Source organism: Eubalaena glacialis, chromosome 18 (assembly GCF_028564815.1).
Source record: "Eubalaena glacialis isolate mEubGla1 chromosome 18, mEubGla1.1.hap2.+ XY, whole genome shotgun sequence".
NCBI lineage: Eukaryota > Metazoa > Chordata > Mammalia > Artiodactyla > Balaenidae > Eubalaena > Eubalaena glacialis.
Genome location: NC_083733.1, coordinates 37,480,239 through 37,494,764, shown reverse-complemented (window position 1 = coordinate 37,494,764; position 14,526 = coordinate 37,480,239). Strand labels below are relative to the sequence as shown.

Below are 14,526 nucleotides of genomic sequence, written 5' to 3'. Positions count from 1 at the left end.
AGCTCTAGTAGTTTCCTGGTGGCATCTTTAGGATTTTCTACATATAGTATCATGTCACCTGCAAACCGAGACAGTTTTACTTTTTCCTTTCCAATTTGTATTCCTTTTATTTATTTTTCTTCTCGGATTGCCATGGCTAGGACTTCCAAAACTATGTTGAATAACAGTGGCGAGAGTGGACATCCTTATCTTGTTCCTGATCTTAGAGGAAATGCTTTCAGTTTTTCACCATTGAGAATGATGTTTGCTGTGGGCTTGTCATATATGGCCTTTATTATGTTGAGGTAGGTTCCCTCTATGCCCACTTTCTGGAGAGTTTTTATCATAAATGGGTGTTGACTTGTGTCAAAAGCTTTTGCGGCATCTATTGAGATAATTATATCGTTTTTATCCTTCAATTTGTTAATATGGTGTATCACATTGATTGATTTGCATGTATTGTAGAATCCTTGCATCCCTGGGATAAATCCCAGTTGATCATGGTGTATAAGCCTTTTAATGTGTTGTTGGATTCTGTTTGCTAGTATTTTGTTGAGGATTTTTGCATCTATATTCATCAGTGATACTGGTCTGTAATTTTCTTTTTTTGTAGTATCTTTGTCTGGTTTTGGTATCAGGGTGAGGGTGGCCTCGTAGAATGAGTTTGGGAGTGTTCCTTCCTCTGCAATATTAAGAGTTTGAGAAGACTGGGTGTTAGCTCTTCTCTAAATGTTTGACAGAATTCACCTGTGAAGCCATATGGTCCTGGACTTTTGTTTGTTGGAAGATTTTAATCAGTTTCAATTTCATTACTTGTGATTGGTCTGTTCATAATTTCTATTTCTTCCTGGTTCAGCCTTGGAAGGTTATATCTTTCTAAGAATTTGTTCATTTCTTCCAGGTTGTCTATTTTATTGGCATAGAGTTGCTTGTACTAGTCTCTTACGATGCTTTGTATTTCTGTGGTGTCCATTGTTAACATCTCCTTTTCACTTCTAATTCTATTGATTTGAGTCCTCTCCCTCTTTTTCTTGATGAGCCTGGCTAAAGGTTTATCAATTTTGTTTATCTTCTCAAAGAACCAGCTTTTAGTTTTATTGATCTTTGCTATTGTTTTTTTTCTATTTCATTTATTTCTGCTCTGATCTTTATGATTTCTTTCCTTCTACTAACTTTGGGTTTTGTTTGTTCTTCTTTTTCTAGTTGCTTTAGGTGTAAGGTTAGATTGTTTATTTGAGAATTTTCTTGTTTCTTGAGGTGGGCTTGAATTGCTATAAAATTCCCTCTTAGAACTCCTTTTGCTGTGTCCCATAGGTTTTGGATCATTGTGTTTTCATTGTCAGTTGTTTCTAGGTATTTTTAAATTTTTCTTTGATTTCTTCAGTGATCTCTTGGTTATTTAACAGTGCACTGTTTAGCCTCCATGTGTTTGTGTGTTTTATAGTTTTTTTTTCCTGTAATTGATTTCTAATCTCATAGCCTTGTGGTCAGTAAAGATGCTTGATACAATTTCAGTTTTCTTAAGTTTTCCAAGGCTTGATTTTTGACCCAAGATGTGATCTATTCTGGAGAATGTTCTGTGTGCACTTGAGAAAAAAGTGTATTCTTCCACTTTTGGGTAGAATGTCCTATAAAAATCAATTAAGTCTATCTGGTCTATTGTGTCATTTAAAGCTTGTGTTTATTATTTATTTTCTGTCTGGATGATCTCTCTATTGGTGTAAGTGGGCTGTTAAAGTCCACCAGTATTACTGTGTTTCTGTTGATTTCCCCTTTTATCACTGTTAGCATTTGCCTTATGTATCGAGGTGCTCCTATGTTGGGTGCATAAATATTTATAATTGTTATGTTTTCTTCTTGGATTGATCCTTTGATCATTAATGTAGTGTCCTTCCTTATCTCTTGTAACAGTCTTTATTTTAAAGTCTACTTTATCTGATATGAGTATTGCTACTCCAGCTTTCTTTTGATTTCCATTTGCATGGAATATCTTTTTCCATCCCCTCCTTTCAGTCTGTATGTGTCCCTAGGTCTGAAGTGGGTTTTTCGTAGACAGCATATATAAGGGTCTTGTTTTTGTATCCATTCAGCCAGTCTGTGTCTTTTGGTTGGAGCATTTAATCCATTCACATTTAAGGTTATTATTATTGATATGCATGTTCCTATAACCATTTTCTTAATTGTTTTGGGTTTGTTTTTGTAGGTCCTTTTCTACTCTTGTGTTTCCCACTTAGAGAAGTTTCTTTAGCATTTGTTGTAGAGCTGGTTTGGTGGTGCTGAGTTCTCTTAGCTTTTGCTTGTTTGTAAAGCTTTTGATTTCTCCGTCGAATCTGAATGAGATCCTTGCTGGGTAGAGTATTATTTGTTGTAGGTTCTTCCCTTTCATCACTTTAAATATATCATGCCACTCCCTTCTGGCTTGCAGAGTTTCTGCTGAGAAATCAGCTGTTAACTTTATGGGAGTTCCCTTGTATGTTATTTGTCATTTTTCCCTTGTTGCTTTTAATAATTTTTCTTTGTCTTTAATCTTTGTCAATTTGATTACTATGCGTCTCAGCGTGTTTCTCCTTGGGTTTATCTTGCCTGGGACTCTCTGTGCTTCCTGGACTTGGGTGGCTATTTTCTCTCCCATGTTAGGGAAGCTTTCGACTATAATCTCTTCAAATATTTTCTCGGGTCCTTTCTTTCTCTCTTCTCCTTCTGGGACCCTTATAATGCGAATGTTTGTGCGTTTAATGTTGTCCCAGAGGTCTCTTAGGCTGTCTTCATTTCTTTTCATTCTTTTTTCTTTATTCTGTTTCGCCGCAATGATTTCTACCATTCTGTCTTCCAGGTCACTTACCCGTTCTTCTCTGCCTCAGTTATTCTGCTATTGATTTCTTCTAGTGTATTTTTCATTTCAGTTATTGTATTGTTCATCTGTTTGTTTGTTCGTTAATTCTTCTAGGTCTTTGTTAAACATTTCTTGCATCTTCTCAATCTTTGCCTCCATTCTTTTTCTGAGGTCCTGGATCACCTTCACTATCATTATCCTGAATTCTTTTTCTGGAAGGTTGCTTATCTCCACTTCATTTAGTTGTTTTTCTGGGGTTTTATCTTGTTGCTTCATCTGGGACATAGTCCTCTGCCTTTTCATTTTGTCTATCTTTCTGTGATTGTGGTTTTCATTTGGCAGCCTGCAAGCCTGTAGTTCTTGCTTCTGCTGTCTGCCCTCTGGTGGATGAGGCTATCTAAGAGGCTTGTGCAAGTTTCCTGCTGGGAGGAACTGGTGGTGGGTAGAGCTGGGTGTTGCTCTGGTAGGCAGAGCTCAGGAAAAGTTTAATCCGCTTGTCTGCTGATGGGTGAGGCTGAGTTCCCTCCCTGTTGGTTGTTTTGCCTGAGGCGATCCAACACTGGAGCCTACAAGACTCTGGTGGGGCTAATGGCGGACTCTGGGAGGACTCATGCCAAGGAGTACTTCCCAGAACTTCTGCTGCCAGTGTCCTTGTCCCCGCAGTGAGCCACAGCTGCCCCCTGCCTCTGTAGGAGACCCTCCAACACTATCAGGTAGGTCTGGTTCAGTCTCCTGTGGTGTCACTGTTCCTTCCCCCTTGGTCCTGGTGCACACACTACTTTGTGTGCGCCCTCCAAGAGCAGAGTCTCTGTTCCCCCCGTTCCTGTCAAAGTCCTGCAGTCAAACCCCACTGGCCTTCAAAGTCTGATTCTCTGGGGATTTCTCCTCACTTTGCCGGACCCCCAGGTTGGGAAGCCTGAGGTGGGGCTCAGAACCTTCACTCCAGTGGGTGGACTTTTGTGGTATAATTGTTCTCCAGTTTGTGAGTCACCCACCCAGTGGTTATGGGACTGATTTTATCGTGATTGTGCCCCTCCTACTGTCTCATTGCGGTAGGAGTCTCTGGATGTGGGGTATGTTTTTTGGTGAGTTCCAGTGGCTTCCTGTCAATGATCGTTCAGCAGTGAGTTGTGATTCTGGTGCTCTCGCAAAAAGGAGTGAGCGCAAGTCCTTCTACTCCGCCATCTTGAACCAATTCCAAAGTACACCTACAATTAAACTAAAACTAACGATACCTAGAAAACTTGGAGGTTAGTCTTTCCTACATTTTGGGCAGAAAAACACATCAATACAAAGACCAAGTTGTTACATTAATAGGAGAAAGGGATTTATTCAGGAAAGCTTAATTTCTCTTCAATCAAGATTTTTTTCCAAAACAATGAAAATTAATGAAATATAAAATGAGTTCTTTAATACCCTGAAATGTTCTCACCTACCTGAATAATACACTCCATGAGATATTCTTGAGCCAAAGCATCCCTGCAATTCACAACTTGCTCCAATATGCCAGTTAAAACAATCTGAAAAGAGAAAAAAAAATTTTTAGTAGTTAAAAAATTATTTTCAAAATCCTAAGTCACTCCTCTACGTTCAAATACGTTTGAACTATTAGTTTAAAAATCATATTTTAGATTTTTCTGACCTATACTTCATTTCTAGACTAAACTTTGAAATTTTACAGAAGAATTTTTAAATAAAAAATTCTGGGTTTCTATTTCATAAAAGCCAAAGTCCATGTCATCAGTTTTTTTTCTTTTATGGTTTGTCCTTTTTGTGTCCTAGGAACGCTTCATGTAATTCAAGGTTACAAAGATTTCCTTCATGTTTTCTTCTAAAAGTTTCATAGTTGCAAATTTCACACTTATGACTTTGATCAATTTTTTTTAGCTTCTCTACATAATATGAGAATGGGTTGCAGTTCAGAGGCTTTGTTTGCATACAGATGTCCAATTGTTGCAGAATCACTTGTTGAAAAGGTTGCCTTTGCACCCTTATCAACAATAGTTGATTATATGCATGTGGGTCTATTCTGGATCATCTCTTCTAGGGGTCAGCACATCTAGTTTAATGCCCAATTTTGTAAATTGTTTCCACATTGTATTTCCCTGCTTTTGCACTACATTGGCAGAATTTAGTAGCTGCAAACTATATGGCTTGCAAAACCAAATAATATGTACTATCTGGTCCTTTACAGAAAAGGTTTGCTAATTCCTGATTTATTCTCCACTGATGTATGTGTTTATCCCTTTCACCAATACCACATTATCTTATTGTAGCTTTAGAGTAAATCTATAAAACAAACTAAATCTCAATTTAAAGAAAATTGGTATCTTGATAACACTGAGTCTTCCAATCCACAAGCACTGACTCAAAATATATCTTTTAGTTTATTTAAGTCTTCTTTGATTGTCAATGGTTTTCAGTGTAATATTATTTTTAAAAATATTTCAATTTTAAAAATCAGACTTCAGGGCTTCCCTGGTGGCGCAGTGGTTGAGAATCTGCCTGCTAATGCAGGGGACACGGGTTCGAGCCCTGGTCTGGGAAGATCCCACATGCCACGGAGCAACTAGGCCCGTGAGCCACAACTACTGAGCCTGCGCGTCTGGAGCCCGTGCTCCGCAATAAGAGAGGCCACGATAGTGAGAGGCCCGCGCACCGCGATGAAGAGTGGCCCCCACTTGCCGCAACTAGAGAAAGCCCTCGCACAGAAACGAAGACCCAAAACAGCCAAAAATAAAAATAAATTAATTAATTAATTTTAAAAAAAAAAAATCAGACTTCAATTTACATCTCACGACATAAGAAAAGATGAGAGGTAAAAAGATATAAACCTGTTTGTAACGTTCCACATTTACACCTTCCAACTGACTGAGGCGCACCAAATTTGTTCCCACTAAAATTCTTAGTTCTTGTCTTTCTCGTTCTCTTTTTTCTCTATCTCGGCTATGTCCCTGATGCTGCATTCGAACCCAGAGCTTGTTCATTTCTGCAAAGTTGAGTAGTACAAAATCCATGGAATCACTGATATCACCAGTTGTTTCTTCACTGCAAAGAAACGGAAAAATCTTTATATACAGTATTTAAATTATAGGAAAAATTACTACTGTTCCTCTTCTTTGTGCATTTCCTTCTTACCTCTTTAATACACCAAATGCTTTATGAAAGACACTTTCAACCTCACTGGCTTAGTGCTCAATTTCAAGGGAACACACTCAAGAGAAAAAAATATCAGGGAGAGGACACAGTTCAAGTGTAAAGGGACAAAACGCTTCCCCCCCCACTCCCTTTCCTGGGCCAACTAAACTTGTTCTTGGAATTGTATTCCATTAATTCAAAAGGCCTAAAAAGTTGACACTTACAAGTGTCACTGTTATCTCATCATTTTATTGTTGAATATTTTATGTTTTCAATTGGAATATAAGCTTTGTAAGCTCTGCAAGGGAAGATACCAAGTATTTCCTCCTTATTTTTACATCTCTTAAGATGGGGAACTTAGTAGTTTTCAAAATTTTTTGCTGATCACCTAATTAAATGCTCAAAACTGAGTCAAATCATAATAAAGCAAATAACCTCACCATCTTCTCTACACCGTTAAATTTTTATCTTTTCTATACCATTTAAACTTTTTGTCTTGTGTATTGGTTAAATTTTTATTAAAGTTTTTCTTTTGAAAAGGAAAGGATGCAGATATACTAAAAACCACTAAAATATACACATTAGAAATAAATGAATAAATAAACTTTAGAAAAAGGGAATTAAGTTCCTCAATCAAGGGAACGTGTCTCATGAATAGTTCACCCAGCTGGATGAGACCACAGCAGGCTGACCATTTGCCCTTTTTGTGGGATAAAAGCACAATGGACTCGGATGCTGGAATACTGGTCACATAAGAGATAGGGCTCTCTCTGAATGGCTTTTTGTTTTCTGTTTTGGAGTTAATATCTAATTTGTGTGCACAGATAATTAAAATCACTAATACTCTGGGGTAACTAGAAGTTGACAAATTATAAAAACTGACAGACATTCAAGAAACAATATGAAAACTGGCTAGCTCATAGAAAAAGTTAAGCATATTTCATTATTTTATCACAAATACCATTTTCAAAATGTAACTCATTTTAAAAGTCACATTTTCAAAGAATATCTGATGGAATGGAAAAATGCTCTCAATTATGTTACATGAAAAAAGCAGGTACTAATAATCCACACATAATTTTTATAACAGTACATTTTGTATCACACCATATATATTGAGGAGTTCTGTGTCTCAAAGGAAATCTATACACAAAATGCTACCAGTGGCTGACTCTGGGCAGGAGAATTATTGATATTTATTTTCTTCTATATACTTTTTGTATGTTTTACAACAAAAAAAAATACTACAATTAAATCAAGAAATAAAAGCACTTACTCTGTTGGCTCTCCTTCATCAGGTAAGATGTTTCTGGTACACTGAAGTAGATAATTTCGAAGAAATAGACCTCTCAAGGGGTGCTGCACACCTCGGCACATTTCTACTAAGTCTTTCAAAATATCTTTCCTGGACTGAGGAAATGACTTGACATATACAACTCCAACTGTGATCAACAGATAACTAGAAGAATTATGAGGCAACATTAGATTAAAAATATAAAATACTCAAGTCAAGAATTTGATAATATTCAAACATAGCATATACAAACATTAAAAAAACAAGACAGGGAGCAGGTTTTCTCCTGCACAATGAAGAAAATATCATTTGATTTAAAATATAACTGTTAGTACTGACAACCCTCCATTTTTATATATATATCATCCCCTTTAAACACATTAGGTCTCTTATAATTGTCATTATATCAATTTTTCTAGTAGCAAGAAATTAAACAAAATATGTCCATTTTTTCTATTTCCAAAGTTCCTCAATAATCTATAAAAAGTAAAACTAGTTATACTCTAAAACCTTTAAAAAATCACTATCTAAATGTTAACCTCTATTCATTAAGAAATTAAATAACCTTAAACTTGGTTTAAAAAAGCTGCTGATTTTAAAGGATAGAACATAAAGTGGGAAATGCAGATATAAAAGCCCTCAGAGTCTTAATAACTTACAGCCTTGGGATAATGTTTCCAGCATACTGTACAAGTTCATAGAGATCTGCCACTTTTCTTCCTTTAGCAAACTCATCTGTCAGGTAAACTTCCAAGTAGTGCAGTTCATCAGAAATAGCCATATCTTTTAATTATCATTAAGGATTCAAAGCTAAGTCAACCTAAGCAATACTCTGCAACTTGTTGGAGTCATTAAATTATTGGGCAAATTTCTTTCTTTTTTTTTTTTGATATTGCCATTTCTTTATTTTATTTATTTTTTATTTTTTGGCCACACCACGCAGCTTGTGGGATCTTAGTTCCCCAACCAGGGACTGAACCTGGGCCACGGCAGTGAAAACCTAGAATCCTAGTCACTAGGCCACCAGGGAACTACCATATTGGGCAAATTTCTTAAATGTTACTCATGTATGAGAGTATTTTTAAATTAAGTAAAGACAGAATTTCTTCTGGGCTTTCCCTACTTTAAAATGAGGGTTTTAAAAGATGTCTGGTAAAGCAAGGCAACAAAAACAAGATTGCTTGTCAGACTACTAAAGGGTTTTGAAATGGCAAATCATTGATTTCCTTTCCATTTCGGAGTCCTGCATGACAAAATCTTAGCATTAAAGAACCAACTGCCTAGGGACTTCTCTGGTGGCGCAGTAGTTAAGAATCCGCCTGCCAATGCAGGGGACACGGTTTCGAGCCCTGGTCCGGGAAGATCCCACATGCCGCGAAGGAACTAAGCCCGTGCGCCACAACTACTGAGCCTATGCCCTAGAGCCCACGAACCACAACTACTGAGCCAGCGTGCTACAACTACTGAAGCCCGCAAGCCTAGAGCCCGTGCTCCGCAACAAGAGAAGCCACTGCAATGAGAAGCCTGCACACCGCAACGAAGAGTAGCCGCCGCTTGCCGCAAATAGAGAAAGTCCGCGCACAGCAACAAAGACCCAGCACAGCCCAAAACAAATTAAAAAAAAAAAAAAAAAGAACCAATTGTCTAATACTTTCAATAACCTTCATGAGAGTCTGAAAACTGAGATGTAACAACAACCCACTTGAAATTTAAGCATAGAAAAAGGGTTTCTGATACTAAGTTTTTCTTTTTCTCACTGAGCACATTTGCATGGAGAAGGAGTACTATTTGGTTAAGACAATAACACAACTTCAGAAAAACTTAAGGAACAAACAAAATATGGCCTTATCAAGAAAAAAGTATGATCAAAATATTCATTCTTCAACATTCAAAAGATACAAAGTTCATAGTAGCTCTTTGGTGATAACATAGAAGTCCGGAGTTCACCAAGCATATTAGAAGCATGTTTCAGAGCATCCATAAGCTTGTTTTTGTCCTACAGAAATACCAAGAGAATTGGTGAGAATGCTTAATTTAAATAAACATTTAACTTGGTTATATAAACTCTTTCACCAAGGATCTGTTACACAGTTTTATAAGTATACAGCACCTAAATTATTTCAATCACATAAAAATCAAGTTTAGTTTCACCTTGCCTTCTCTTTACTGAAAAGAATAAGATACATAATTCCTCACCAGGGCTGCAAAGCTTAGCAAATCTAATTTATCTAGGGCCGCAAGCTTCCTGGCAATAACTCGTCTTTACAACCCCTAGCAACTCTGAAACTATAACTCCACCAATTCATATTTTACCTGCAATCAAGAAAACTGGCATACTGATTCTTTTGAAGCAAGATACTATTCTGACAATGGTTTGGTCATAGGTTAAATACTCTTCAGAGATGTCTGGAATAACTACTCCTTTAAGTATGCTTTCCTCCTCACAATGTCCATGTGTCCCACTTAACACATAAATGCAGACAATTCCTTTAGATACAGGAAACACTATTCATACACAGAAAGAGACAGAAGCAAGCAATAGCAAGCTCCATGCTCACCCATTTTCTTCATTCCAAGAGTTTTGTTTTTACAAATTGGTTTGCGAGAAAAGCAATACAATAGATACAATTGGTTAAAAGAGCATATTACTAAGCTTTAGAAACTCTAAGACACTTTACAAAGGCAAGATATTATTATCATCATCAACACAGCAACTTACAACTTGAAGTACCAGCCTATTTGGTTCCATTTCTTAAATTTTAATCCAGAGAATTTATAGTTTCTACACAGATAATCTCCTACCCTTTCAGAATATGAAAATATATAAATAGGTCTAATTTTTAAGGTAGTTCCTGCAAAAAATGTACCTATTCAGGACAGAAATAAAAGCCTTCAAGATAGGGGGAAAAAGCTGAATAATTCAAATTGAAAGCATTTAAATCCATTTGTTCAACCAATATTTATTAAGCAACGATTATATGTCAAGTACTCCTCAGTTCTGAGGTACAGAACTAATGAGGCTAGTAATTCAGGTGAGATAGGGTATGGTGATAATATAGTGATGTGTAAATAGGAGTCAGGGTCTCTCATCCTCATGGAGCTTACATCCTGGTAGGGAAGACAGACAATCTCAAAACATAAATATAATGGTAAGTAAATATTTCAACAGGGCAATCTGTTGAAACTGCTCCAAGCAGTGCTTGAGGGAAGTGGGACTGAAGATTAGATTTACCAGAAGCAGTAGTGCTATACAACTTTAGAGAACACTGCATATGTGTTCTCAGGAATACACAGACTGCAATTGTCCTTCTTACCAGGCATCTCTTCATCTGGAATGACTGGACCTTCACAGCCTGTATGGCTTCATCCAAGAGCTTTTCCTGCTCATCCTGAGGTGACTGCTGTGTTGTAGGCTGAAAAATTTTTTTTAAAACCTCCCATTAATGTCTCATTAGCACTCTCTTCTAGTAAATCTGTTCTTTCTATAGTTCCCACCATACTTTGTATTTCCAAGGCTTTCATGTAAGACTCATTCCAGTTCTACATCTCAAACTAATTTATCAATTTTTGACAACTGAACAGAGAGCTGTGCCATCACTGAAGTTAACAGCATAAGATTCCTGAAGGGGAAAAGTAATATGTACAGAGAATTTCTTCTTCTCAGAAACTGACTCAACATTCCTGTAGCAGGTTGGCTTCAAAGAAATATAAGGTGGTAGTTTATGGCTGCCTATGTTCTGCTAATACACTCTGAATTCAACTGGAACATAACCAATCTGTGGTGATAAGCATAGTCTAACCCAAATCTCTAAAAGCCTCTCAACTGCATCTTAGTCTATTCTTAGGCAGACCAAGGAACTAGTTTATGAGCACACTTATCCCCTTAGGCAATATATAACAAGGGACTAAACAGCTTAGAAATAAAATAGCTAAAATTATTGTCAGTGACCTGTAGTAGAACCATAAAGAGTACTCTCCTCAAGAATCTACCTTATCATTTCAAATATAGAGATCTACAGTTATAATGGACGAAATACATCTATATAGTCTTCTCTTTGCCATCAGAAAAATCTGCTTGCAAGATGAATTAGATCCACCTGTCAAGCAGTGTTAACCACTCCATCCCTTATGTTGTATAAACACTGTGTTTACACCTCTACTACAGCAGGTATCACATTATAATTATAAATCATGGCCATTTTTACATCCTTGGGACTCAACACATTGCCTGACACATAATGGATGCTTCATAAATGTTCACTGTATGAATGAATAAGCTGGTTTTAGATTATGTTTTTAATAAAAAATGACTAAAGAATCAACAGATGAGTGGATAAACAAATTGTGTTATACACATATAAGGAATACTACTCAATCATAAGGAGTGAAGTATTGACACATGCTACGTGAACTAACCTAGAAAACATTATGCTAAGTGAAAGAAACCAGACACAGAAGACCACATACTGTATGACTCCACTGATATGAAATACAGGCATACCTCAGAGATATTGCACATCCAGTTCCAGACCACAGCAATAAAGCAAATATTGCAATAAAGTGAGTCACACAAACTTTTTGGTTTCACATCATGTACAAAAGTTATGTTTACACTGTACTGTCGTCTATTAAGTGTGCAACAGCGTTATGTCTAAGTAAACAATGTATATACCTTAATTTAAAAATAACTTATTGCTAAAAACTGCTACCCATCATCTGAGCCTTCAGTCATTCTCTTTATGCTGGTGGAGGGTCTTACATTGATGTTGATGCTGCTGACTGATCAGGGTGAAGGCTGGGGTGGTCGTGGCAACTTCTTAAAATAAGACAACAATGAAGTCTGCCTGCATCGACTGGCTCTTCCTTTCATGAACGATTTCTCGGTAGCATGTGATGCTGTTTGATACCATTTTACCCATAGTAGAACTTCTTTCAAAATTGGAGTTAGTTCTCTCAAACCCTGCCCTGCTTTATCAACTAAGTTTATGTAATATTCTAAATCCTTTATTGTCATTTCAACAATCTTCACAGTATCTTCGCCAGGAGTAGATTCCATCTCCAGAAACCACTTTCTTTATTCATCCATAAGAAGCAACTCCTCATCTGTTAGTTTGATCATGAGATTACAGCAATTCAGTCACATCTTCAGGCTCTACTTCTAATTCTAGTTCTCTTGCTATTTCCACCACATCTTCAGTTACTTCCTCCACTGAAGTCTTAAACCAATCAAGGTCATCCATGAGGATTAGAATCAACTTCCTCCAAACTCCTGTGTATGTTGATATTTTGACCTCTTCCCATTAATCACAAATATTCTTAACAGCTTTACTTTATCCAGATCCATCAAAGGAATCACTAACTATGGCAGCTATAGCCTTATGAAATATATTTCTTAAATAACAAGACTTGAAATTCAAAATAACTCCTTGATCTGTCGGCTACAGAATGGACGTTGTGTTAGCTGGAGTGAAAACAGTATTAATCTCACTGTACATCTCCATCAGAGCTCTTGGGTGACCAGGTGCATTGTCAATGAGCATTAATATTTGGAAGGAATCCTTTTTTTCTGAGCACTAGGCCTCAACAGTGAGCTTAAAACATTAAGTAAATTATGTTGTAAACTGATGTGCTGTCATCCAAGCTTTGTTTTTCCATTTATGGGCACAGGCCCATAATTCACAAGGACCCTAGGATTTTAGGAGTGGTAAATGAGTATCAGCTTCAACTTAAAGCCATCAGCTGCATTAGCCCCTAACAAGAGGGTCAGCCTGTTCTTGAAGCCAGACGTTGACTTCTCCTCTCTAGCTGTGAGAGTTTTGTCTACATTGAAAATCTGTTGTTTAGTGTAGCCACCATCATTGTCTTATCTAGATCTTCTGGATAACTTATTACAGCTTCTACATCACCATTTGCAGCTTCACCTTGCATTTTTATGGTATAGAAATGGCTTCTTTCCATAAACCTCATGAACCAACCTCTGCTAGCTTCAAACTTTTCTTCTGCAGCTTCCTTAACCTCTCTCAGCCTTCAAAGAACTGAAGAGAGGGCCTTGCTATGGATTAGGCTTTGGCTTAAGGAAATGTGGTGGCTGGTCTGATCATCTATCCAGACCACTAAAACTTTCTGCATATCAACCATAAGGCTGTTGTGCCTTCTTATCATTCATGTGTTCACTGGAGTAGAATTTTTAATTTCCTTCAAGAACTTTTCCTTTCCATTCCCAGCTTGGCTAACTGGTGCAAGAGGCTGAGCTTTGGAGATGCCTTCCTCACCGAGCTTAATCATTTCTAGCTTTTGATTTACAGTGAGAACGTGCAACCCTTCCTTTCACTTGAACACTTAGAGGCCATTGTAGGGTTATTAATTGGCCTAATTTCAATATTGCTGTATCTCAGGGAATAGGGAGGCTCAAGGAGAGGGAGAGTAATGGGGAACAGCCGATCGGGGGGGCAGTCAGAATACACACATTTATCAATTAAGTTTGCCCACTTATATAGGCACAGTTCGTGTCACCCCACAACAATTACAATTGTAATATCAAAGATCACTAATCACCAGAACAAATATAATAATGAAAAAGTTTGAAATATTGCATGAGTTACCAAAATGTGACACAAAGACATGAAGTAAGCAAATGCTGTTGGAAAAATGGCGCCAAAAGACTTTCTAGCTGCAGGGTTGCCACAAACCTTCAATTTGTTAAAAAAAAAAAAAAAAAAATGCAGTAAAGCAAAAGCACAATAAAACGAAGTAAGCTTGCATCCAGAATAGGTAAATCATCCATAGAAACAAAAAGCAGACTGGTGGTTACCAGGAGGGAGAGTGGATGAGTAACTGCTTAATGAGTACAGGGTTTCCTTTTCGGGTGATAAAAATGTTTTGAAACTAGACAGAGATGGTAGTCATACAACATTGTTAATGTACGAAATGTCACTGAATTGTTTGCTTTAAAATGGTCAATTTTATGTGAATTCTACCTTAATAAAAAAGAAAAATGACTAGAGATAGAATGCCTCTTACACAATGAACTAGGAAGCTGGAAGGCAAGCACTTACTTATAAACACGAAAGTTAAATCTGGTCTGCTCCATTATCAAAGACAATCAAAATAACACTTAATTTCGAGATTAACGAAAAGCACATAAAACCCACTTCTGAACTAGAATCATTTATAAAGATAGAATACTTTCTTGGTCTAATTTTGGAAAGAGCAAAAAATTAATTGAATAATAAGCAATGCCAAGCATCTTTCTATCTTTTCCTGTGGCAAACTCTAGTAAACT

At 37.0% G+C, this 14,526-nt stretch overlaps 1 protein-coding gene across 1 annotated transcript in view; it reads right to left on the bottom strand.

The window, feature by feature from the left end:
* VPS35 (VPS35 retromer complex component) overlaps positions 1 to 14,526 on the bottom strand; it is a 33,664-nt gene that overhangs the window by 14,801 nt on the left and 4,337 nt on the right. Inside the window, exons 2-7 of the mRNA XM_061172290.1 lie at positions 10,559 to 10,657; positions 9,144 to 9,240; positions 7,904 to 8,027; positions 7,227 to 7,409; positions 5,647 to 5,860; positions 4,249 to 4,332 (exon numbers count right to left, since the gene is read on the bottom strand). Of these exons, the coding sequence (XP_061028273.1) occupies positions 4,249 to 4,332; positions 5,647 to 5,860; positions 7,227 to 7,409; positions 7,904 to 8,027; positions 9,144 to 9,240; positions 10,559 to 10,657 (801 nt within the window). The remainder of the gene's footprint in view (positions 1 to 4,248; positions 4,333 to 5,646; positions 5,861 to 7,226; positions 7,410 to 7,903; positions 8,028 to 9,143; positions 9,241 to 10,558; positions 10,658 to 14,526) is intronic.